This window comes from Balaenoptera borealis, assembly GCF_965194805.1.
Source record: "Balaenoptera borealis genome assembly, chromosome: 12".
Taxonomy (NCBI): Eukaryota; Metazoa; Chordata; class Mammalia; order Artiodactyla; family Balaenopteridae; genus Balaenoptera; species Balaenoptera borealis.
Window position 1 is genome coordinate 21,994,231 of NC_138869.1, and position 24,436 is coordinate 22,018,666.

At 39.8% G+C, this 24,436-nt stretch overlaps 1 protein-coding gene across 1 annotated transcript in view; it reads left to right on the top strand.

Moving 5' to 3' along the window:
* The first annotated feature begins 1,788 nt into the window (after positions 1-1,788).
* Positions 1,789-24,436, top strand: part of SHQ1 (SHQ1, H/ACA ribonucleoprotein assembly factor) — a 91,182-nt gene continuing 68,534 nt past the window's right edge. The window contains exons 1-6 of the mRNA XM_082346195.1: positions 1,789-3,511; positions 7,270-7,334; positions 9,310-9,432; positions 10,433-10,593; positions 16,592-16,704; positions 24,177-24,304. Coding sequence (XP_082202321.1) covers positions 3,369-3,511; positions 7,270-7,334; positions 9,310-9,432; positions 10,433-10,593; positions 16,592-16,704; positions 24,177-24,304 — 733 coding nt within the window. The 5' untranslated portion in view covers positions 1,789-3,368. The remainder of the gene's footprint in view (positions 3,512-7,269; positions 7,335-9,309; positions 9,433-10,432; positions 10,594-16,591; positions 16,705-24,176; positions 24,305-24,436) is intronic.

The following is a 24,436-nucleotide window of genomic DNA, read 5'->3' on the forward strand; positions in this document are numbered from 1 at the left end:
TCTCAAAATGAATCATCACCTTGTTCACTTCTTAAGAATTAACACTACTAACAGTGATAAATAAGAAGGGTATAATTATGCTATAATATTCTTGACAAAAAAGTAGTCAAATTGAAATATTATAATGCTAAGTTAGGTGGAAAAAGTGAAAAGAAGAGTATGATACCATTTTTGTTTAAAATCGTTCTGTACTTTTTATGAATAGAAAGATACTTTTTATGAATTTTATGAATAGACTGAGTCTGAAAAGATGTATTGTAAAAAAATAACAGTGGTTAAGGTGTAGTTTGCAGGTTCTATGTAAGATCCCACCATCTCCCCAAAATGGCTCAGAGAATGAACTAGAGTTATAAACAGCTTATTCAGGAAGCTATTTCCAACATAGGTTAAAAGTACTTTCTTTAAGATAACACTGTCTTACTTGCCTAAATGCCTGCCACCTTCTGGAAGCTAGGAGCACTTCATTAAAAAACTCCTAATAGTAGCACTTTGTAATAGGGTTGAAACTGGAATTGTTTATGGAAAAAAATTTTTTAAATTTGACATTTAATCTTGAGCCTTGTGAATCACAATCAAGTTTGTTAGACCAGAAGAGGGGCTAATTTAATATAATTGGAGATGGCAGGTTATATGCTTGTCCTCAATAAATTGGCCACAGAAAAAACTATTTTTAAAGTAGTGAAAGGCCATCCAAAAGTAAGCCTTAAGAAAATGGAAAAACAAACAAAAATAAATAAATACAGCAACTTCAAATGCTCAAAAATGATGAAAATTTTCATTCTTGTTTGTTTTCCCTCTAAAGCAGAGTTAAAATGAAACGTTGAAATGATTTGTTTATTTTCAAGCAATGTCTATATCTAGAAACAGGAACTCAACTGGATCTTTGAATCGATATTGCTATGCCTAAAAAAGTACCCAAGAAAAATAATAAAATAATGTTGCAGATTTACATTTATAGTGTGATAATGTACCCATGCACTTACAGATATAAAGTAACAGGGTACCTAGAAATATGTACATAGAAATATAAAAAGCTCTGCAAGAGTGGCTAGAGGGATTACTCTTGGGGAAGCAGAAGAAAAGACCGAAGTTGGACAGCAGTCAAGGGAACTTTATCTGTGGTATTCTGTTTTTTAAAAAAGAGAATGAGTTTCTAACTTGTGTAATTTACCACTAATTAGAAATCCAAGTAAACAAATCCCTGTTATATATATATCAGTATTTTATGATATAGCAAATGCAATATATATTTCATATAAATAAATAAATAACAGCAGCAATGTACCATATAGTCTTTCTGTGTTGCAATCTTGTGTGTGTGTGTGTGTGTTGCCAAACAAAGTATAAAACATCCAGGAAATGCATAACTCTACTTTGTAAAGTGCTTTCAAACAGACTTTCCTCATGCATAGCTTTTAATAATTTAAAAATATTAATGCTTGTGACCTCCAGGAATGAGGTCCCATGGTAAATGTAAAGATTCTTTTTAGAGAAGCTAATTTGGAATGATCCAGCCAAAGGTCTATCTCAAGGGACCTTTTGAGAGCTTTGCTATTTCCAAGTTTGTATCAATTCATTTTCATTATTGAGTGCCTATTATTTATAAGGCCCAATATGTTCTAGAGCAGCGAGAGTTGTGCTTCCAATGGGAAAAAAGTTGGGTATGTGGTAATATTAAAGGGAGGCAGCTCTATAGTATTTTAGAGCTTGGGCTCAGTAATCAGACTCACTTGGGTTTCAATTTCCATGGCACCACTCACTAGCTGTGTAATCCTGTGCAAACCGTGGGGATATATAAAGCCTAGTTCATGGAGCTGTCAGAATGGGGAAATGAGATCATTATAAAGGATACGGTGCAGTGCTGGCACACAGTGAGTATTCAGTCAATTCAGTTAATTCCTCTGCCACCCAAGGAATGGATAAATGTGTAAAGAGTGGTCTTTAAACTGTTTTACACGTAACCTCTTTGTCTTTATCAAAACTCCTAGATTTAAGCTGAATGATTTTTATTTTGAATTTTTTATTTTATTTACTCCTGTTAATATGCTTTAATGAGTCTTAATTAATTTTCAAGACTCATAAAAAATTGGAGGTTGAAAAGCCTTTTGAGGTTATCTGGTCCACGGTTCCCAGAGATGACTGTCACCCATCTTCCACTGATATTTAAACCCAGGAAATAAAAACATTTCCTGGACTACTCTAGTTACTGGTGGAATAACAGGAAATAAAATGAGAGGGAAGGAAGGCCAAGGGAATATGCATGGGAGGAGGGAGACTAGTGAGAGAGGCATTGGGAGAGTATGACCAGCATAGAGTAAAGAGGGGAAATACAAGGAAGAGAAGGAAAAAAGACAGAAAAGAGGACCTCGATTAAGTGTAAGGAGAAAAGTGAGAAAATGAAAGAGGGGAAAGTACAGAGGCATTGCAATTCGTCAATTACAGGCACTAACAGTGTTTAAGAGTCAGACGTTCTGGGTTTTGGTAACTGTAAAATGCATGATTATAAGACATATTGCTTAATCTCTGTGAGTCGTGTTCTTCGGAGTTCGTGGTGTAGATTAAACGAGCTAAGTGGGATGGGCGCTCTCTAAACGAGAAAATTCTGTTTAAATAGGAACTAGGAAGAGGAGAGAAAGTGGCAGAAAAAGATACAGGGAGAGGGACGTGTAGGGGGAGAAGGAGGAGATAGAAATCGGTAGAGAAAGACGGAGAGGGAGAGGGAGAGGGAGAAAGGGGAATTGTTGACAAAGCAGGTGAGAACTAAGGAAAACCACAGTAACGATGCTTCTGTGGCTACTGCGGTGACGGCTCCAACACACCGAACACTGACAGCTTGCCAGGTATGTTGTTAGAGCTTTACATGCATAATTTCATGCTGTACTCACATCATCTCTACGAGTCTATGTTCTAGCCTCATTTTATAGAAGAGCTATCTGAAGTACAGAGAGGTTTTGTAACTTTCCCAAGGTCTTACAGCTGCGAATTGGAGAGAAGGGATTCAAACGCGGGTCTCTCTGCCTGCAAAGCCAATGTTCAAATCATCTCTAAGAACCTCCAAAGAGGCTTGGTGGGTCTAAGGCGGACTCTAGCCCAGGTTCTTCCAAGTTATGCCCTGGGTTCAATTTCTGCGCCCAAAGGCTCATTCACTGTGTTCTTTCTCCACCTCCCCACTAACAGCGTCCCGTCTCCACGGAGATCGCCGTGGGGCGGGACTTCCTTTCTCACGCACGAGCATTTCCGCCTCGAGCCGGAAGCGCCGTGCCTAACAGAAGGGGTACCGGAGCGTGGGGACTTCTTAGAGAGTTTGAGTGGCAGGACTGCGACTGCCGCGAGGGTGACCGACTTGGGCACCAGAGTCCGGCGTGGTGATGCTGACCCCGGCGTTCGACCTTAGCCAGGACCCCGACTTCCTGACTGTCGCCATCCGCGTGCCCTACGCCCGGGTCTCCGAGTTCGACGTCTACTTCGAGGGGGTCGACTTCAAGTTCTACGCCAAGCCGTACTTTCTCAGGCGAGTTCCGGGTGCCTGGCTGCGGGAAAAGGGTGTTTTGGGGATTCATTTATACATTTATTCACTCATTAAGTAACTGCTTATCGAGGGAGGATGAAAGAACAAGAGAGCGCTTCTCAGCATCACGACTACGTTTTCCCGAGATCCCTGCAGCACGTGCTGAGGAAGCGAACTCTTCCAGGCGTGCGCTCTGGATGCTGCAGAAGCTCATCCTTTCTTAAACCTCACATCCCCGCCTGGAAGAGATTCCGGAGCCACTGTAAAACGTGGAGTTTGGGACCATATCGCCTTTCCATTTTCTGTCCTGTTGCCCTAGTTCTTGTCCCCTTTTCTGTTTTCTTTTCGCTCTGCGTTAGTCGTCCTTGCCCTGGGACGGCGCGCGCTGACTTCCCAGCTGACCCGTCCATTTGACTTTTCTCAGTCCACGTTCTGTTCCCCGACCTCTTGGCTGACCGCTCCCTATTCCCTGAAATTTCCGCCTTCTTTGGCCCCGCCGACGCCAAAGTCGTCTCGTTCTCCTACCTCCTCGTTGTCTGCTTCTCTGTTTGGTTTTGCCCCTTCGTTGTGATTGTCGTCCCCCAAGCCTCAGGGAGGGACCTTCAGCACTTGTCTGTTTGCATTTTTCTCCTTGAAGAACCGTAGCAGCAGTGGTAACAGCTAACCCCTTCTCCTCCCCTTTCGTGTGACGGGCAAGCAGTGCGTGTAAGTGGCGGGTTGAGTACTTGTGTGCATTGTCTCATTTTACCTGGACAGCGATCCATGGAGATAGGCATTATTATTAGCCCCATTTTAGAGAGAACACAGCCAGATTATTCTTACTTAACATTGTCAATACCTTGTTCTCTCCTTTCCGCCGAGGGAAAATCCATTCTCCTCATCTTTCTCATTCCAGCCTACCTTTCCTGCCCAACTAAATACTTTACCAGCACAGACATTGCTCTTGAGTCGAGCTGGTTCCTTCACTGGGCCTGAACCAGTTTTGCTCAGGTATCTATTAGGCCTTAACTTAATCCACCTATTTGAATATATTGCATTTCCCTACTTCTTCACTCTTTCGTTCTTTCGCTTGATTTATCGAGCTCATAGTATATTCCAGACTCTGTTTTTGGTATTGGAGATGTGGTGGTGTCTTACGTAGTTTTCATTCTTGTGGGGAGAGAAAAACAATAAACAAGTAAACATATAACTACAAATTGTGGTAATTTCTCTGAAGGAAAATAAAGTGCACTGATAGAGAATAAAAAGGAGCCTGGGTTTATACAAAGTGGCCAGGGAAAGCCTTTCTGAAGAGGTGACATTTAAGCCAGAACATGAAGAATGGGTAGAAGATGATGATGGTGTTAGCAAACATTTATTGACTTTTTACTTCAGGTTAGTGCTTTATGTAAATTATCTCACTTGATTTTAGGACAGTCCTACAAAGTAGGTTCTGTTATTTAGCCATGTTAGAGATGAGAGCGCAGAGGCTCAGAGAAAAGATTAAATGAGATAGGATTGTAAAATAAATACAATACAATAAAAATTTCAAAATAAAAGCCACTTGCTTAAGTTTGGGAGTTTTGATGAAGACAAAGTAAGAGGACATGTGTGAAGCAATTTAAAGAGTAGTTTTAATACAAATTCATCCATTCCTCGGGTAACAGAGGCTCGGGAGTTGTGGGTCTGAGCACACTTAAAGTTCTGTGACTTTTGGCAAGTTATTTAGTCTCAGTTTCCTAATCTGTAAAATGGGACTAATATTGGTGATCTTACAGAGTTGATGTGAGGATTGAGATAATACATGCATGATCCTTATTACTGTGCCTGGTAATTATGTGTTCAATAAATGGTAGGTATTATTATTTATTAAGAGCATCTTACTGTTGCAGTTATCTGCTGCCAAATAATCAGTCAAACCTAATGGTGTAAAACAACAATCATTTAACTCCCTCTCCTGGTTTTTGTGCCTTAGGAATTTGGTAAGGGCTTGGCTGAGCTGTTCTGGCTTGAGGTCTTTAATTTAGTTGTAATCACTTGGTGGCTAGACCTGGGACAGGAAGGGCTGAAGCAACTGGGGACTGATAGGGTGGGTGGAGGAGGGAATCTCTTCTCGTGTGGTCTCAGGACCTCCCTGTGTGGTCTGTTTTCATGGTCTAGTTTGTGATTCCTTCAGGGAGTTGCACCACTTCCATGATACCTGAAGGTTTTAAGAGCAAATACTCCAGGGAGCAAGGCAGAATCCATGTCATCTTTTATAACCTAACCTCAGAAATCACAGTGTCACTTCTGCTATATTATATTGGTTAAAACAGTTCCAGAAGCCCACTCACTTTTAAGGGGAGGGGACATAGATGGCACTGTTGGGAGGAGTGATGTGAGATGGGCCATCTTTGGAAATACAGTTTGCTACAGTATATCAGAGATGGATAAAACCTCACCTCTCTCCTTGAGGAATTGAGAGTCTAGCGGGGAAGGCAGATCTGTGAGCAAATATGATTTCACCGTCATGCGTTACGAATTTAACTCTATAGTTACAAAGAGTTTAGGAAAAGGGAGATGATAATAATAGTTTACATTTTCTGAATGCTTGCCTACTGTACTAGCCACTAAGCTTTTTGCATTATCCTTTCTTCCTCACAGTAACCCTAGGATATATTCTGTTATTTTCCCCTTTTTATAAATGACGAATATGAGCCTTGAAGTTAATGAACTTGTACTAAGAAAGTTACAGAGCTAGTAAATGGCGCAACTTGGACTTAAGTCCACAAATGGACTTAATTCAGATTCTGAGAGTAAAGTTAGTGTTTGTATCCATGATAACAAACTAATGTATTCGTAACTGAATCTTTAGGCTGAGTTTAGAAGAGATTTTTGTTTGGAAAATGTGTTGTAGCTTCAGAAAACATTGGGATCAAAGGTAGGTAGGTTGGAAAGCCCCGGACCTTTTGGGGTCTGCCAAGTTTGATGATGATGGTGATGGTGATGATGTTAGAATAGGTAGCATGGAGGAGGGGAGTGTGGGAGGAAAGGAGGTTCATATTTTAAGTTTGGAGTGGAATGGAGCTGGCCTCATATGTAGTACTGGTGAGTTTAAATTATCTAGTCAGTATCAAGGCAGCCATAGAAGCTTTTTTAATAGAAAAGTGACAATCAAATTTCTGTTTTAGAAGAATTCTTTTGGGGCCTCAGTGGAAGACTGACTGACCCAGGGTGAAACTGCAAACAGGGAAATCAGTTCATGTCCTTTAGTAGGAAAGAGGGGGAAATCCCCATATAGAATTAATGAGATATGAGAAAAACACTTTTGCTTTCTGCCTTTTTTTTTTTACTACTTAAAAGTAGTAATTTGCCCAGTATAAACAGTTGGTTTTGTTGGTTCTTTATTCTTTCTCATTTCTTGATTCTTTTTTTTTTTTTTGGAAGCTAATTAGTATATTAGTTTTATTGAACCCATGCTGTATCAGGCACCAGATATATAAATAACTCTCACTCAGAAGGGAAAAAACTATAACAGTAATGATAGCTAATATTTGTTGTGGCTTTTCTTTTTAAGTGTTTTATCAGTGACGAGCGCCTATTCAAACAGAAAGATGAGTCATCTCAGATTTCTTTCTTCTTAGCTAGAGAAGAAATATAAGTTATTTAGTTTGTAAAATTTAAATGCTAGGATTATCCTTTTAAAATTGTTGCTTTCGGTGGTTGATGTTTACTGTCACAGATGGTCTCTTATGATGCTTTGTAACTTAAGGACTTCATGAGACCTTTTATTAAATCTGCAGATTAACCCTTCCTGGAAGAATTGTAGAAAATGGAAGCGAGCAGGGATCCTATGCTGCAGATAAAGGTATTGCCTTTGGAACTTTTGTTAGTTTTTTTTCTTTGGATTCTTCCTGTCGGAGTAGTTAAATAATAATCTCATGTACTATGCAGACCTTTAGGTGTATGGCAAGTGCAATCTGCCCCTGTCACTTTTTATTGTTTCTTAATGTCCAATGCCTGTTATTCATGGATTTTTTTAAAAAATTAATTTATTTTTATGGCTGTGTTGGGTCTTCGTTTCTGCGCGAGGACTTTTGCTAGTTGCGGTGAGCGGGGGCCACTCCTCATCGCGGTGCGCAGGCCTCTCACTGTCGCGGCCTCTCCTGTTGCGGAGCACAAGCTCCAGACGCGCAGGCTCAGTAATTGTGGCTCACGGGCCCAGTTGCTCTGCGGCACGCGGGATCCTCCCAGACCAGGGCTCGAACCCGTGTCCCCCGCATTGGCAGACAGACTCCCAACCACTGCGCCACCAGGGAAGCCCTATTCATGGATTTTTAACAGTTACAATTTCCTCAGTCCTTTAAAGTACTTCACAATATTCTTTAAAGTAAAGTTTAATTAGTTATATACTCTGGCTTTGCTTTCTAGAGGTTTTATTTCCTACTTCTCCCTCCATTTAGTAAGTGTTTAAAAGTTAAAGTTAGATTGTGGGAGGTGACCAATTAGAAAAGATGTGGATGATTTTTGTAAGTTGTGAGTCGAATGTTTCTTGTACAGTTTTCTTTTTTTTTTAAAAAAATTTAAAAAATTTATTTTTTATTGAAGTGTAATTGATTTACAATATTGTGTTAGTTTCAGGTGTACAGCAAAGTGATTCAGTATATATATATATATTCATATTTATATATATATATGTATTCATATATATATTCTTTTTTCTTGTGCAATTTTCAATCTTAAAATTTAATTACATGTAGGTGAGAGAGAAACTGTCCATAGGGGGCATTTAAGGGCTGATTGAATTTTCTACTCCTAATTGATGAGCCCTTCATTTCAACTCGTCTTGAAACCATTTATTTTCCTTCTGTAGAAACCACTGGATTTTCCTTTGTCACTGGATCTGGAGTAAGAATAAACTTGTGTACTGTTGTGTGATTTATTCAGTGACTATTTATTGACCTCAGTGAACTAGGGTAAGGGAGGAAAGATGGGATGAAAGAGTTAAATGACAAAGTTCTAACCCATAGCACAATATAACTAATGTGGTAATAAAGTATAATGAAACTGCCTTTCTAGGTAGTAAATCTGCTTTTAATTGCAGTAAGTTGCATACGGAAGCAAAGTTATTAAATCTTGAAAGTACATGGGGGTTTAAGAAGGTTGTATATGTGGAAATATTTGGGTTTAGTTGTAGCTTATACATTAGAATATGGGTTAAGTGCACTGAAAGAGGTAAACTGTTTTAAAATGTAAGAGTAGTGAATAATGTAATCCATTCATAGGCAAGCCTAGATGAAGCTGATAAACCCAGTCAAGGAAAGAAAAGGAGTACACAGATGGAATTTGGGTCTGCGTTAGACAGACTTTAGGGATATATCTCTTGAGATATCAAGGACTTTATCCAGCCGTCATTGCCTTATTTAAGATTTCGTGTATATTTGAAACTGCTGCTATTCTTCATTGGATTAAATATCCTGATTTCCCCCCCCAGTCCAGAAATAAATCTTATGAGTAGCTACGGCTAACCCTAAGCTATTGCCTTCTCAGGCCATTGTGTTTTTGACTTGAACCTTTAATATTATAAATAGGTGAAGGTGATATTGGGTAGGATTTAAGCATTCTGTGGCTTTAACAGATTAATTTCTCATAGAGGTGACAGCTGAATCAGTGGTTCTGAAAAATCTTGTTTGAGCCTTTTTCACTAACTATATAATAAGGGCGTAATTTTGGAACTCTATGTAATAGAATTACAGTTTACCAAGATACCTGTTTCTTAACTGTATTTGTGAAGTCTTTGAATTTTTAAATCTAGCTAAGCATAAAACAAATTTATCTTTAAGGAATTTTTACCATTCGATTGCCCAAAGAAACTCCTGGCCAGCATTTTGAAGGGCTGAACATGTTAACTGCTCTACTGGCACCAAGAAAATCCAGGACTGCAAAACCACTTGTGGAAGAAATAGGTATGTTTATTGCCTTTGGGAGGAAATACAGGTAAACGAATATTTGGAATGCTGTGTGTTTCTAGGGGAAAAGGTATATTAGCAAACAGGAAATTGGAGAAAATACTTCAGGTGACAAGATAAGGAGGTCATGTGACACCATGTGAAAATAGTTCATTTGCTGACACATAATTTAAAGACATAAACAACTCTTTTGAACCTGTAGGTCAGTCATGTTTTGGGACGAATTGAAATAGCATCTCTGTGTTTGGCAAAATATTGGCCTCTTGAGCTAAAATCAGAAGCTTACAATTCAGTGTAGTAAATATAAAGTGAACACTGCCTAGGTCAAGAAATGGAACATTTCCCACATCCTGGAATCCTACCCTGGTTATTTCACCCTCCTTACTCTCCAAGGTAACCACTACCCTCAGTGTTGCCTGCTTTTGAATTGCATATGTAATTCATACAGTAGGCGTTGTTTGCTGTCTGGCTTCTTTCACATAACATTTTTGTGAGATTTATCCACATATGGCTGAGATCTGTTTTACTTTCATTGCATTTATTATTTATGCATCCTACTACTGATGGAACTTTGGGTTGGCTCCATTTTTTTTTTTTTTTTCGCTAATAAGAATAGTGAGACTAGGAGTGGGCGAAACAGGTAAAGGGGATTAAGACGTACAAACCTCCAGTGACATAATAAGCAAGCCACGGTGATGTAATATACAGTGTAAGGAATATGGTCAATAGTGGTGTAATAACTTTGTAAGGAGACAGATGGTGATCATTTTGTAATGTTTGCCAGTGTCAAATCATTATGTAGTACACCTGAAATGAACCTAGTATGGTACATTAACTGTATTTCAATTAAAGAAAAAAAAAGAATAGCGGGGCTATTCATATCCTTATACATGTCTTTTGGGGTACATGGGCAGGCATTTTTTTCCTATACTTTTTCTTCCCCAAGTTGTACCTAGGAAATCCAATGCTTTAACAAATTAGTATTTCACACATTTAGGTGCTTCTGAGGTTTCTGAGGAAGGAGTAGAAGATGACGATGAAGAGTTTGATTGGGAAGTTGAACAGTCCCCCTATGAAGAGGTACCAGAAAGTACTTTGAATCCGGAGTGCCGCTATGGGTTTGGAAACTTACGCTCAGGAGTGTTTCAGCGGTTACAGGTATGTTTTTTCTGAAAGACTTCGGTATATACCAAGGGTTTTACCATTTGTGTATTTTAATTTCAGTTCTGCTCATACCTGGAGGTTTTTTATGAAGATTGTAGGAGGTGACGTATTTAGAGCACAAACCACAGCTCCTTGTACGTAGTCGTTAGACGGACGTTCACTCCCTTCCGTTGCACTGGCTGTGCTGTCCAGTCTCACTTTGCTTACACATGGAAGGCGTCCTGGTCTCTGTTTTTTTCCCCTTCATTTGTTACTGTAGACAGGAAGTTTCCAAAATACAGAGCAGAACCCCTCTCTCATCATACTTCCTGAAAAGCTTTATGTTTTATACCTCTAAAAAATGAAAATCGTATACTTGTGGCTTGATGTCTCTTCTGTTTTATATGTAAATGAGACAGAATATTCCTGGTGAGAATGGGTTTGTGGCTTTTGATGAAATTGTTTAGTTCTTGATATACAGTAGGCACTTTTGTTTATTTACTCTTGATGGGGGTTGAATGTAATCTCTTGTTAAAATCTGATCATTTGTCAGTTAGACTAAAAGGGAATGACATTACTCTTTCTGTTCCTCAAACAATGTAGTAAATTCTACTTCATGAATGAAATGGAGAGTCTGGATTATTTTCTATTTATGTTGTATTATAGAAAACAACATAATGGGGTCTTAATTTTTTTTAAATGAAAGGAATGGTGGTGAACAGTTTTTTATTTTAACTTCACCCCTGTCTGGGTAGAGGATGTTAAACCTGCTTAGCATGTGGTTTATGATAGTAAGACATATTTGAGTCTGCTAAGGAAAGTTAAAGGACCTATGTTTTAGTCCCACTTGTACCTCTGTTTAGATTTCGGATGCAGGCCAGTTATTTGACCACAAATAAGTTTCGTCTCCTCTTTGTAAAATAGGGATAAATTTGCTCACCTACTTTATAAGGCCATTTAGAAAATTTAAGGAGATGCTGCATTGTGAAAACTCTTTGACAAAAAGAATAGGATGCTAGAAAGACCTCTGCCCTTGAGAAATGTAAAATGCTCTCAAGACTCCTTAAAGGGAACAAAACTGGGAGTTACTTAAGAGCAAATATTGCTGATGAGATACTTCGTTCAGAACCTTATGTTTTTCTGCTGAGTTACGGTTTCTCTGTATTCTCTCTCCCTAATCACATTCCCCCGTCATCTCTGAGGTAGTAAGAGTAGAGTCAGTTTTTTCTACAGCAGAAACTACAGCAAATGGATCTTAATTGTTTGGCCGAGAGTAGTTTGTTGTCAGTCTATTTTGGGATTACCCGTCTAAAGCTATAAAGGAATGAGAGAGAGAAAAAAAAAAAAATGTATATATATATATTCTTTTTCAGATTCTTTTCCCTTATAGGTTATTACAAAATGTTGAGTATAGTTCCCTGTGCTATACAGTAGGTCCTTGTTGGTTATCTATTATATATAGTAGTGTGTATATGTTAATCCCAAACTCCTAGTTTATTCCCCCACCCAAGACCTTTTTCTGCTAGTAAACCAGGCAGAGGAAACTGAGACCATTATTGCATAAATAAGAGCTTTGAGAACATCTATTTTAAAATGATGTGTTTAAGAAACCACTGTTTTCTCAAATAGTGAGAAAATGTTTTCTCACAAGTTTATAGTTTCTGTGGTGCTGCCTTTGGATGAGAAAATATCCATAAAGTTTTGCTGACTACTCATATTTTACTAGTATTTTTAGTCTCTTTCCATCACCACCCCTTTAAATGAAATATAGCTTCATTTTTCTCTGATGATAAAAGTGATATGTATTCATTATGAAAGTACAATATAACAAAGAAAGTAAAACATCATCCATAATTCCAATACCCAGGTATCTTCTCTGAATTGAATAATTTAACCCTTTATTGGGGGAGAGGGTATAGTCCTTCATATTTTTTTTCCCACCAGCCATTTACACAGGGTTGGCTTGTGAGTGTCTGTATTTTATACTGATACTGAGACAGAAATAAAAATATGTGTGCTGAAACAAATTCTCTGTCACCCCCTTCCCCATACAGACACGTGTGCGTGTGTGCTCTCTCTGTCTCTTTCTCTTTCTCTCTCTCTCTCTTTCTCTCTCTCTCTCTTTCTCTCTCTCTCTCTCTCTTTCTCTCTCTCTCTCTCTCTCTCTCTCTCTGTCTCTTTTCTGAAGTTGCTGCCAGCCACAGGGCGCCTTTGGAAAGCTGCCCTGGCCACTCCAAGTCAGGGCTTCACAGCAGGCTCCTGGTGACAGTGGCTGCCAGCAGCAACAATCCTAGAGTCTCCGGTCTTTAAATAGCTCTCCTAGCAGTGACCTTAGCAATCCTTTCAAAACAGAAAGAGAATCACTTTCACCCTGCTGTAGTGTGTCATTTCTCATCCTCTTTTCTTCCTTCCCTTTGGTTGACTGATTTCACTACCCCAAGCTAGCTTCACTTTTTAGTTTGTTCCAGTTTCTCTTGAGGGTCCAGTGGGCACAGGGCCGCTGCGGATGATCGTGCGAAGGACAGGCCTGGGCGGGGCTTGCACTGCTGTGGACGTTCATGTTCTGCGGGGCACGAACGAGCTGCACAGCCGTGTGGACGCCCTGAGTCTGGAGGTTGGGGGGGGAGGGGGAGAATTCTCTTCTGGCTGTTGAATTCTCACTCCCACGGGAGCAGGGGCCTTGTCTGTATGTTTATTTCCAGGTCTCCAGCACCCAGAGCAGCATCTAGCCCAGAGCAGACCCTCACACGCTGTTTGCTGAATGAGCAATTTGAAACTGAACACCAGGCACAGTGCTGGGGGTACAGTAAGCAAGAAGATAGACCAGATCTCTGCCCTCATGGAAGATTCTAGTGGAGAGACAGATAGTAATTGTATAAAGTGCAAATCAACAAGATAATTTCAGATACAAGTGAAGGAGAAGGGGGTGATGTGAGAGCCGGGGCGGGGTGGTACTGTTTTGGCCAGGAGGCCCCGAGAAGGCCTCTTGGAGGAGGTGACATTTGCACTGAGTCCTGAATGACGAGAAGGGTGCTGTAAACGCAGAGACTCAGTGTTCCAGAAATGGCAAGAAGTCTGGTGTGTGGCTCCTGTGTATTTGAGCCGGAGGGGGAAGGTAGGAGATGAGGTTGAAGTACAAGACAGCAGCTAGATTCTGCGGAGCTTTGAGCCATGGTAAGAGTCTGGGTTTATTCTTGGTGCAGTTAGGGTTCTGAAATGCCTGGGGTTACTTCGGTCCAGTTATCCTCTGAAATGTGAGCTTGAAAGATTATACCCCGTTGTTGACCTTGTATCTGGTCCAGGTGAAATAATGAAGCAGGACATTATAATCCTCCCGGGCTCCCTGATTTTTTTTTTTTTTTTTCTTACTACTTGCAAGTGAGGAAGCTGAAGAGGAGGGAGGGTATGTGCTCTCAATAGGAAGTCAGCCCCTGAGCCACCGGGAAGAGCAGTGGAGCAGGGAGTCAGAGAAAAAGAAACTGACATTCTTGAATGATCACACCCCCTACTTACACCTTGCTCATATTACTTCATTTAACCCTTCTAACAGCCTATGGGAGACAGAATGCTGTCCCCCACCCCCACCCCTGATGTCCACGTACTGACCCCCACGTACTAATTACATGGCGAAAGGGACTGCACACGCGCGATGAGGCTGAGGATCTTGCGATGGGACGGTTATCCTGGATTATCCAGGTGGGCCCTAACTAAGCACAGCGTCTTTACAAGAGGGAGGCAAGAGAGTCAAAGTGAAAACAGAGAAGCAAGCGCATGATGACGGAAGCCGAGGGAGAAGGAGCCTTGTGATGAGGGGCTCCCAGGCCAGGAGTGAGGACAGCCGGCCTCTAAGGTGGAAAGGGCAGAAAAACACACGGTCCCGCGGAACGTCCGAAAAGGCACCAGCCCTGCCTTCGCCTTCGTTTTAGCCCAGTGAGACTGACCTTGGACTTGTGACCTCTAGACCTGTACGTTTGTGTTGTGTTAAGCCACATTTCTGGCAGTTTGTTACGGCAGCAGGAGGAAAGTAGTCCCAGCCTTGTGACGGAGGCGTGTGTAGTTTGTTCACAGGATGCTGAGGCTCAGAGAGGCTGCACAATTAGACTGGACCTGGCTTTTAGATTCAGTTTGTCTAACTCCAGAGTCACAGTTCTTCTGCCTCATCAGGCTGTGTTCAGACATGTGTGTGTTTTCGTGGTGGGCAGGAGGCAGGGAGCTCCTTGGGGCTCGAAGGAGGAAACAAATCCGGGAACTGGAGGCTGCTGGGGAGAGGGACTTGGGGTCCCCCGGGCAGGAAGCGGCTCCGAGTGCTCATCCAGCGGAGGGGGTCCTGCGGACGCAGCAGCGCCCTCGGCTCCCGCGAGGCCCGCATCACCCCCCTCCTGGCTCTGTGGCTGAGGGGCCGATGCCGGGCAGGTGAGGAGGCAGAGAAGCGAGGAAGCGTCCAGGTGGTCCTGCTCAGGGGAGAGATGCTTCTGATGGGTGACACCAGAGCTCTGAGAGCGTCTTCCCATGGAAGCCTTGCTGCACGCTTGTACACTTTGTGTTGTGAGTGCTCTATTTACAGTTTATTTTGCATTGAATAAACTTGCGGGCTGCCCCGAGAATCTCTGTTATTTATCATAGTATGTCTATAGGAAAATACATTCTGAGTCTTCCAAAAGTAAATTGTAAAAGCACTTTTGGAATGCAAACTTTTCTAAGTTTGGGGACAGCCAGTGATCTGATTTTTACCCAGAATGTTTGTACTTAAAAAGTATTAAGATGTTCTGGATGTGACTTCCAAAAAGTTCCCTGGGCCCCTTCGTTGTACTAGAATGTGCTTATATTAAATGTTGTTGATGTTACTTGAGCTCAGTGGATTGTGATAGGGGTGAGAGATTTTTTTTTTAAGTGCAGAAATTACGATTGTGTGCGGAGTTCTGTATCCTAGTCTCCCTGGCCGATTCTGTGTAGCTGGTTTCATTGTAGTGACTTTGCTGTGCTGTAGCTGTCGACTTTAAGCCTGGGTATTAGGCACTAACCTACCATTCAATTTACAAGTCTGTTCTAATGGTTTGCGTTCACAACTGTCTACCAAGTTATTTCCCTTGACTTCTTTTCAGCTAATAGTCTTCAAGCTGCTTCCGGTTTGCCTGCTTATCCCTTGCGGTCAGTAGTAGGAATGGGCAGACTGAAGAAAGAAAAGAAGAGAGAGCTTTAGGAGTATTTTGCATTGTACAAAGTTTCTTTCCTTCATAATTCTGATCAAAAGAAAAAAGACCATGTGGTATTGTAGGTGGTTTTACTAATACACCTGTTTTCTGTAGGGTTGGGCTTAGGAAACAAGCCATATAGCAGTATGTATTCATCCAGGTGAAGATGATTACAGTAAGGTTGAATATTACTTGGGATTGGATTTGTAAATTTTCAAATGGAAAGTCATATCTATCAAAATTGCCCTTAACAGTTCTCGTTAGGGGTGAGAAGGGACAAGGAAATAAGGACAGAGCCCAGAGTTGGCTTGGTCTTGGGGGGCTCGACTGGATAGCCTGCATTTCTGTTCAAGGCGAGTATTTACAGGGACACGGAAGTTAGCAAGTTTTGGTTTGCTGACGTGGCACCCCTGGCAGCAGGAGCTCTGTCTTAGGTCTAGAAATTTATTTCAACTTGCCTTTCATAACTTTCAAATCTCTGGGAGTAAATGGGGGAATGAATGCAGAATTAAATGTTCCTGTTTGCTTGCAGAGGATTATTCTCTTTTTCATGTTAAACTTTTATAGCCTTAATCTGTGTTAACCAATTTGTTTGTTTTAAGGATTAAATGAAATAATTGATGTGAAAGCTTCTAACAGGGCCTGGCAAGTAGTAGGTGTCTAACAAACATTTGCTGGATTCGAATCTCAATGTCACAGGTGGTATCACGGCTTACCGATCAATTAGATTCTTCCTGTGATTGGGCATTTTGTCCAAAATGAGATTTTTCACGGCTAAAATAGGAGATAGCAATTATTCTTTCTTTTCTGGGTGTTCTTAGGATGAAATGAGTGATGTTATCGATCTTAAGGATCCAGATTTCACCCCTGCAACCGAACGAAGGCAGAAGCGCCTGGCTGCTGAGCTGGCCAAGTTTGATCCAGATCATTACCTGTGAGTATTGAGGGTTTTTTGTTTCTTTTTTTTGAGGATTGAATAATTTACTTGACGTTGAGTATTTAAAAATTTTTTGAGTATCTTTTTAACTGTTAGGTATGTGATTTTTTGGACTCTAGAATTTAGTGATGGCTCACAACCTTAGTTGACATTTGAATTAACCTACAACTGTTATACCTCTGTGATCTTTGTAAGATACTGTTTTTCATTACCTCATTCCAGCACCAGAGAAGTCTTTTGATGTACTTTGAGTTTTTTCCTCACCAAACTTAAAAATAGAACATTGCATTCATGAGAATATGTACCATTCTTTTCAGAAGACTCTTTGTTGTGATTAATGGTATATATAATTGAAAACATGTTTCAATTTCTTTTTAAGAATTTGAATCTACATGTTCCACGTTTCTTGGCTGATACAGGGTTTTCCCAACACTTTCATCCACTGGCACCTGTAATCGAGGATCTGTTTCAAATTAACAAATAACTGTTCATTAGGGTAGGATATAAATAAAATCTATTTTTAAGTTTTGCTGTATTTCCCACCTGCATTAATTGTGTCTTGAGCCATCATGTGTCTCTATCAGGCTTATATTTGTCTAAGGAACGAATCTAATTAATGGGTAGGTAAATAATCACTTGCCTCGGAAAGATTGTGATGTCTCTCATTGGCCACGATAGCAGCACTTCTTTCAAGGAAGTGGTTGTCCCCGGGCCTCTGTGGGTCCTCGGTGGCTTTCCTAGGATGTGAGTCGTGTTTTGATGTAGACCTCAATTATTATTCTTCCCAAGCTCTGGGCCCACGATTTTTGAACTGTTATATATGCAGCTATCATCATCGTATTCCCTTATACTTGTATAGTGCTCTCAGCTTGTCAAGTGCTCTCATGTGATTATTTAATTCAGTTTTCACAACAGCTGAGGAAAGGAGGTTAAGGGACTCATCCAAGGTCACACCACTACTAAGTGGCTCGGCCAGAACTTGAAGAGCCTTTCCCTTTGTCATTTTGTATTTCCTTTTCATGTACACTATTTCAGTTTAACTGCTGCTGCTCTTGTGATTAACATTCTGTCTCCTGTGACACAGTGGGAGACTAATTGGAATGGCAGAAATATATCCTGTGATGTGCACATGGGCTGAGTGATGTGTAGTGATGAATGGGGGAACTCTTCGACGTCCTGAGGGAAGCTCAGTAAGAGCAGGGTGGGTTATATTTTGGAGGACATCTGGGAGATTCAACTCCATTTACATTGCCATTTCTAATTACCTTTATCTCTCCAATTGTGATTTTAAAGGTCCACTGAAGAATAATTTGAAGAAACGCATTTAAAATCATGCTGAATATTTAAAGCAGAAAAATTTCATTGTCAGCAAATTTCCCGGGCAAGCATGAAAACAGATTGAGCTTTACAAGACAGAAATTTCGAGTGGGAGGGAGCTTAATTAGCAGAACTGCCTATCTCTTCTCTTCTAAAACTCGAAGTATAGCGATATGGCCTGAGAGAATTAAGAAATTGGAATTTATACTTAGCAGTGGGATATTAGAAGCAGCCCTTATTTTTCTCCATCTTCTGGTTCTTTATCCAGAAAACCACATTTTCTTTAATAGTATGCATGAAATGTTCTTCGCATTTCTCCAGGAAGAGTTTTTTTTACACGAGTGGCTTAAATTTAGTCACGGGCAAGTTGGAGAGTGGGTGTCAGGAGGTAAAGGTTCTTTGTGACTTTTCTGGTAGGAATAAGACTTTGGCTAATTGTCACTTTTGCGTTACTCATTATTTATATTAGCTGACTGACCACCCAAATGTATTATATTAAATGAAGTGCAAGCAAAATTCTTTTAAATTTTCAATTAAATTTTTTTAGCTCTGTGCTTTTTTTGTTGTTCTTAATGGTTAGTACAGTGGAAGAAAAAGTTTATTTTAAATTCTTATCTACCATGCAGACAATACATTGCATGTATTGTATTAAACATTTATATCAATATACGTAAATGGGTAATACATAATATATATGCCTGTGTAATACATAATGTATAATATATTACATTAGCATAATATATGACATTTTCAAGTTGTTTGACTTGTCCTCACAAGTCATGATGTCTCTTCATGTTGTCGGATTTTTTAGGAGCTTAAGGAAAACTAATTTTAATTTCATCCTAAAGCAGAAAGATAAATTGACTATATACAAAAATGTACACATCTCAAAGGCATATATAAGTGACTTCAGATTATTATTGTTTTTAAAATCCTCTGTTGTAAAGTCTGGGTACCAGTGTGTGATTTTTTTTGCCCCCTATGTTTTGCAGCCCAGCAGAATGCTGGGCATATAGATGATCCATAAACAATTATTATTATTATTATTTTTTTCACACACACACACACTGTATTTTATTTTTACAAGAGATAAATAGACTGACACCAAGCATTGTACATGGATGACCACAACAAAAGCAACAATGATTGCAATTACCAAACATGAAACACACTCATACTATGTCATAATATTGACATTCAGTCCAGTAATCCTCCACTGTAACAGCTCCTTTACTTTGCAGTGAAAATTGATTTGTATATTCTTTGCCTCTGAGTCCTTGTGGGATTTTTTTTTTTTTTTTAAATTCAGACAGAAAGTCACAAAAATTATACTCATCCTCATCAGTTCACTCAGTCCCATGTAATTAATTTTTTTTTTCATCTTGATCTTTTGTTAGCACTTTTATGAGTTCATCAGTTTTTCATTAGAGTTCTGAAAATGCTTATTCATTCAGTTCAGCAGTACAGTCAGTTACCAGAAACCTGTACTTGTCAGAGTCTTTTCCATGAATTTCTTGAAGATGAAACCCTTTTATAGGAACATATTTGCAAAAGCATCAGAGTACACCCAGAACTGTCTGTAAATGACAAAAGACTTAAAAATGACCACGGTTAAAGATTTGATGAAAGTTCATAATAATGCAGTTGACAAGAAAATTAGTTATTTCTGAGATATACATTTTAAAGTAATAACTAGGATTATTACTTATAACATTATACCAGAACATATAACATTTTTAGAAATTTCATGTAATGTCTGAAACATTTATATTAACATATTTCCATACATATTTCCATACAAATACAAATATAAGATTTTTAGAAATTTCATGTAATGTCTGAAACATTTATATTAACATATTTCCATACATATTTCCATACAAATACAAATATAAGATTTTTAGAAATTTCATGTAATGTCTGAAACATTTATATTAACATATTTCCATACATATTTCCATACAAATACAAATATAAGATTTTTAGAAATTTCATGTAATGTCTGAAACATTTATATTAACATATTTCCATACAAATAACCCAATGAAAGTTAAGTATTAGTTGTTTTGTTTGTTTTTTTTAACAATTATTTTTTTTACTATCCATTTCTTACCATTTATGATTCCTTTTGCGTATTATTTTTACAGTAAAATATGTTGAAGGCATCTTGAAACATTCCTTCATAGTCCTTTCCCTTTTGCTTATTATAGCTAAGTTTTCATATTTCTCTTGCTGAGAGTGGTGTTTTTTTTTTCCTTCCCAGGCAAAGTGTTTTTTAATTGTTGGCATATTTTTTACTTCAACCAGTTCATAAAATCTCATTTATTTCCTTCTTTGGGAGAAAGTAAAAGAATTTAGTCAACATTCAAAATATCTATGAGATAAGAAAAGGGACAAAAATGATCGTATAGCATTTGGGGTGCCTTTTCTTTGGAACAAGAGAAGGCCTTCTTTATTTATTTGTCTGTTTATTTTTTATTGAGGTATAGTTGATTTACAATATTATATTTGTTTCAGGTGTACAACGTAGTGATTCAAAATTGTTATAGATTATACTCCATTTGAAGTTATTAAAAATATCGGTTATATTCCCTGTGCTGTACAGTATATCTTTGTAGCCTGTTTATTTCATACATAGTAGTTTGTACCTCCTAATCCGGGGTGTTAAGTAAAATTGTAATGTACAGTGCTGTACATTTGTTAAAGAAGATGATAGACTGATCAGGGTTCTGGATTTACTGAGGAAATCTCAAAATGACAGGTAGTAATTGGAAGGCTGAGAAGAGGATCATCTGCTTCCAAGGTGGCTCTTTATTCAAAACAGTAACCTTAGGAAAAAGCCCTGGGATAAACATGTCACTTATTCATCCCTTCACGTATGTACTTTTTTGTTCAACAAATATTTGTTTGAATGACTTCCGTGCCAGGCAGTGTTGCGGACAGCAAGGAGAGTGTGGTGAATACAAGGTAGCTGCCCTCATGCGGCTTACACTCTAGTGGGGAAGTGGATAGTATTTGGACTGTGATAAGTGCTATGAAGAAAAGCCAGGTTAAGGGTTTAGAGAGCGACTGGGCATCTCACTGACTCCTTTGTTTCAACATATTCAAAAATTGAACTCATCATGTTACCTGTAAAGTCTTCCTGAATTTTCTGCTTGGTGGAATGCCCTTTTTTTCATCCCAGTCACCCAGGTTAGATACCTGGGGTTCATCTTTGACTTCATTCTTATCCCACCCTTTCAATCAGTCCTGAAATTGTACCGTTTATCTCCTTGCTCTGTCCTTCACTCCATCTCTTCCTGGCCCTCGTCTGTGTCTGGCTTGTTGCCGCTGTCCCCTAACGCCCAGCTGGCATCTCTCATTCCAGCCTGCACTTCTGCAGATCCATCAACCATAAGACTACCAGCATGATGTCTTAGGTACTGAGAGTGAAAATCTGCTTAAACCCTTACTGGGTTCTCCTTTGCCTACAGCATAAGCTCCTAACTCCTTAGCATGTATAGAAAGTTCTCTGTGATCTGGACGCCACCTGCCTCTGTAGCATCTCTTTTGCCACCCCCTGCCCACGTTTCATACTATGGCGGTGACGGATGTTTGCATCTCCCCACCTGTACTACACCGCTTCTCACACACTTTTTACTCCTGGTTTCCCTTTGCTGGCTATTTCCCCACCCCATCCCACTTTCCCTGAAAAACTTTGACTTACCCTTTAAGGCTGGGCTCAGTTGTCACCCCCGGCACCCTTCCTTCCAAGTTGGCATAGGAGCTGCTCGTGTGTTATAGCTCATCTTGTTTTTACTGCATGGTTTTGTAACATTCTGGGTTTGTGTCTGTGGTTCCCGTTAAATTGTGATGCCCTGAAGGGCAGGGGGTGAGTCTTACTGATCTTCGTCTGCCCGACCCCGCATATAGAGGGCCCTCAGTGAATGCTCATTGAATTAATGGCATTTAAAAAGTTGAAAATAATTTATTTGGGAAAGTAGAACATCAGTTGACTTCAGATCTTGGGCATCATAAAGAATAAACCATCCCAATTTAGATGAGGGACTGTATTAGTGAGATTTTACTCAAAACACTTTGAAATTTTTTTGTGGGGCAGGGCATGAAGGTGGCAGAGATACTGTTCTACAGAAGCAATTTTGCCCATTATTTTTCTCCTGGGGAGAAAACAGCGTCTTTTCAGATGGGCTCTTCTTCTTCTACCCTTGACTTAAATGTCCTTGGTACTCCAGCTTTCGACACCCTTTCCTCTCACTGTGCCACTTCTTTCTCCCTGGGCGTTCTGTCCTCTTCTTTGGCCTCAGTAACTGTCTGAATGCTCAGGACTCCTAGGTGTCTCTCTTGAGCGTCAGATTTGCATGTCTGACCGCCTGTTGGACAGGTCTCTGTTTGTATGTCCTGCAAGGACACCTCAAACAGCCCATCCCAAAGCAGAAGCCATTCCCTGTCCAGTCGTGTCTGCTAACATCCCATGTTAGCAGAGGGCACTGCGGTCCACCGAATTGTCGAGGCCAGAGTCCTGGGCAGCAGCCTGATCCTGACAGGAAGTGATATTGAGAATTACTATTTCAAGATAATTGCTGCTCAGTTTTGTCCAATATGTGCCTTATGTCCTCAGTCATAAAAATGGAATGTTTGTATTGGTTAATAGCTTGGGTTTCAGACTGAGACTTCAGTGGATCCAAATTGTGGCCACACTTCTTACTGGTTCTTTGACCTTAACCATGATATACAATTTTTCCGACCCTCAGTTTCCACTCATTTAAAAGGGGAGTATTAATAGCACCCCTTGCCTATGGGGGTCGTGTGAGGATTCCAGGAAATAATTGATGAAGAGCCCTTAGTGCAGTGCTTGGCACATCCAAAGAACTCAGTAAGTTATCTGTGATCTTTCTAATTTTAAAAATATTTCAGGGACTTCCCTGGTGGCACAGTGGTTAAGAATCCGCCTGCCAATGCAGGGGACACAGGTTTGAGCCCTGGTCCAGGAAAATCCCACATGCCGCGGAGCAGCTAAGCCCGTGCGCCACAACTGCTGAGCCTGCGCTCTAGAGCCCGCGAGCCACAACTACTGAAGCCCGCGTGCCTAGAGCCCGTGCTCCACAACAAGAGAAGCCACTGCAGTGAGAAGCCCACGCACCGCAACAGAGTAGGCCCTGCTCGCCACAACTAGAGAAAGCCTGTGCGCAGCAACGAAGACCCAACGCAGCCAAAAATAAATAAAATAAATAAATTAAAAAAAAATTTCAATATCTCAGTTGAAAGAAAAAATATTTAAGGTCACAAAACTGTGAGCTAGGAAATCCAATTTACCAAAACAGCCAGTGTCTTGAGGTTCTAATTACCTGAAATATAAATGAATTTTCCACCATGAGTTACACTTTTTGTCATTCTTTTCCCAAGAATATCAGTTTCCAACTTTGAGTGCAAGACCGTATAGTTTCTGAATAACTGTCCTCCAAGAGTATATTTTGAATGTAGCAGTTATTTTTCTAGTTAAAACTGAGAAAGTAAAGTGCGGGAAAATTAATTTTCTGTTCTCTACAAAGGTTGCTTTTATCTTTTGCAATAGTTTTAAATTAAGGAACTATTAAGATTAGCATAGCTAAATAAAATAGATTGCATCATGGAAGGAAACATGAGTGCACATACTAAAAAATAAGGGGTGTGTGTGTGTGTGTGTGTGTGTGTGTGACATCTGTGGATATGTAGTATCCAAATCTTCTCATGTGTTTATTTATTTTTTGTTGGTAGAGTTAAAAGATGCTTTCCTTTAACTATAACCTTACAAAAATCTGTGATATTTGCAAACCTCGCACAAGCCCTAGGCTTCAGTCCATTGTGTGTTCAGATTCACTTCATCCCACATGGCTGTGGTACAGGGCATGGGACTTCAGAAGGGGACTGGTCTTCTCTGTACTTTCTGTCTAGAGAGATCACAGATGTCAAATATCCCTTTAGTCCAGTGCTTACTTTTTATTTATGACCATTAGTAACCACAATGAAAGTAATAGCAGTGCTCAGTCTTTCCTTGAAATGTACTTTTAGTCTATATTTCTAGTGCAGATGTGATGAGTTAAGGTAAAATTTTAAAAAGTGAACACCAGCCTAATTCTGTGTAACAAGCCCCTTCATATTTTTTTTTTTTCCAGAGCTGACTTTTTTGAAGATGAGGCAGTTAAACAGGTTTTGGAGTATAGTCCTTGGTGGATTGATCTGTATTCAAAAATGATGGCTTCTTTGGGAAAGAGTCAGGAACAAGAAAATCTTGCTGCATTAGGTAAGAAACTCAAAATTAGGTCATTTGTTTACTGCCTTTCCTAAGCACACAATTACAATTGCCTCATAGAGTGAAGGTATTATTTTGATTTGCTAATTTTGGAAATGGATCTTCATCCCAGACTGGGAAATG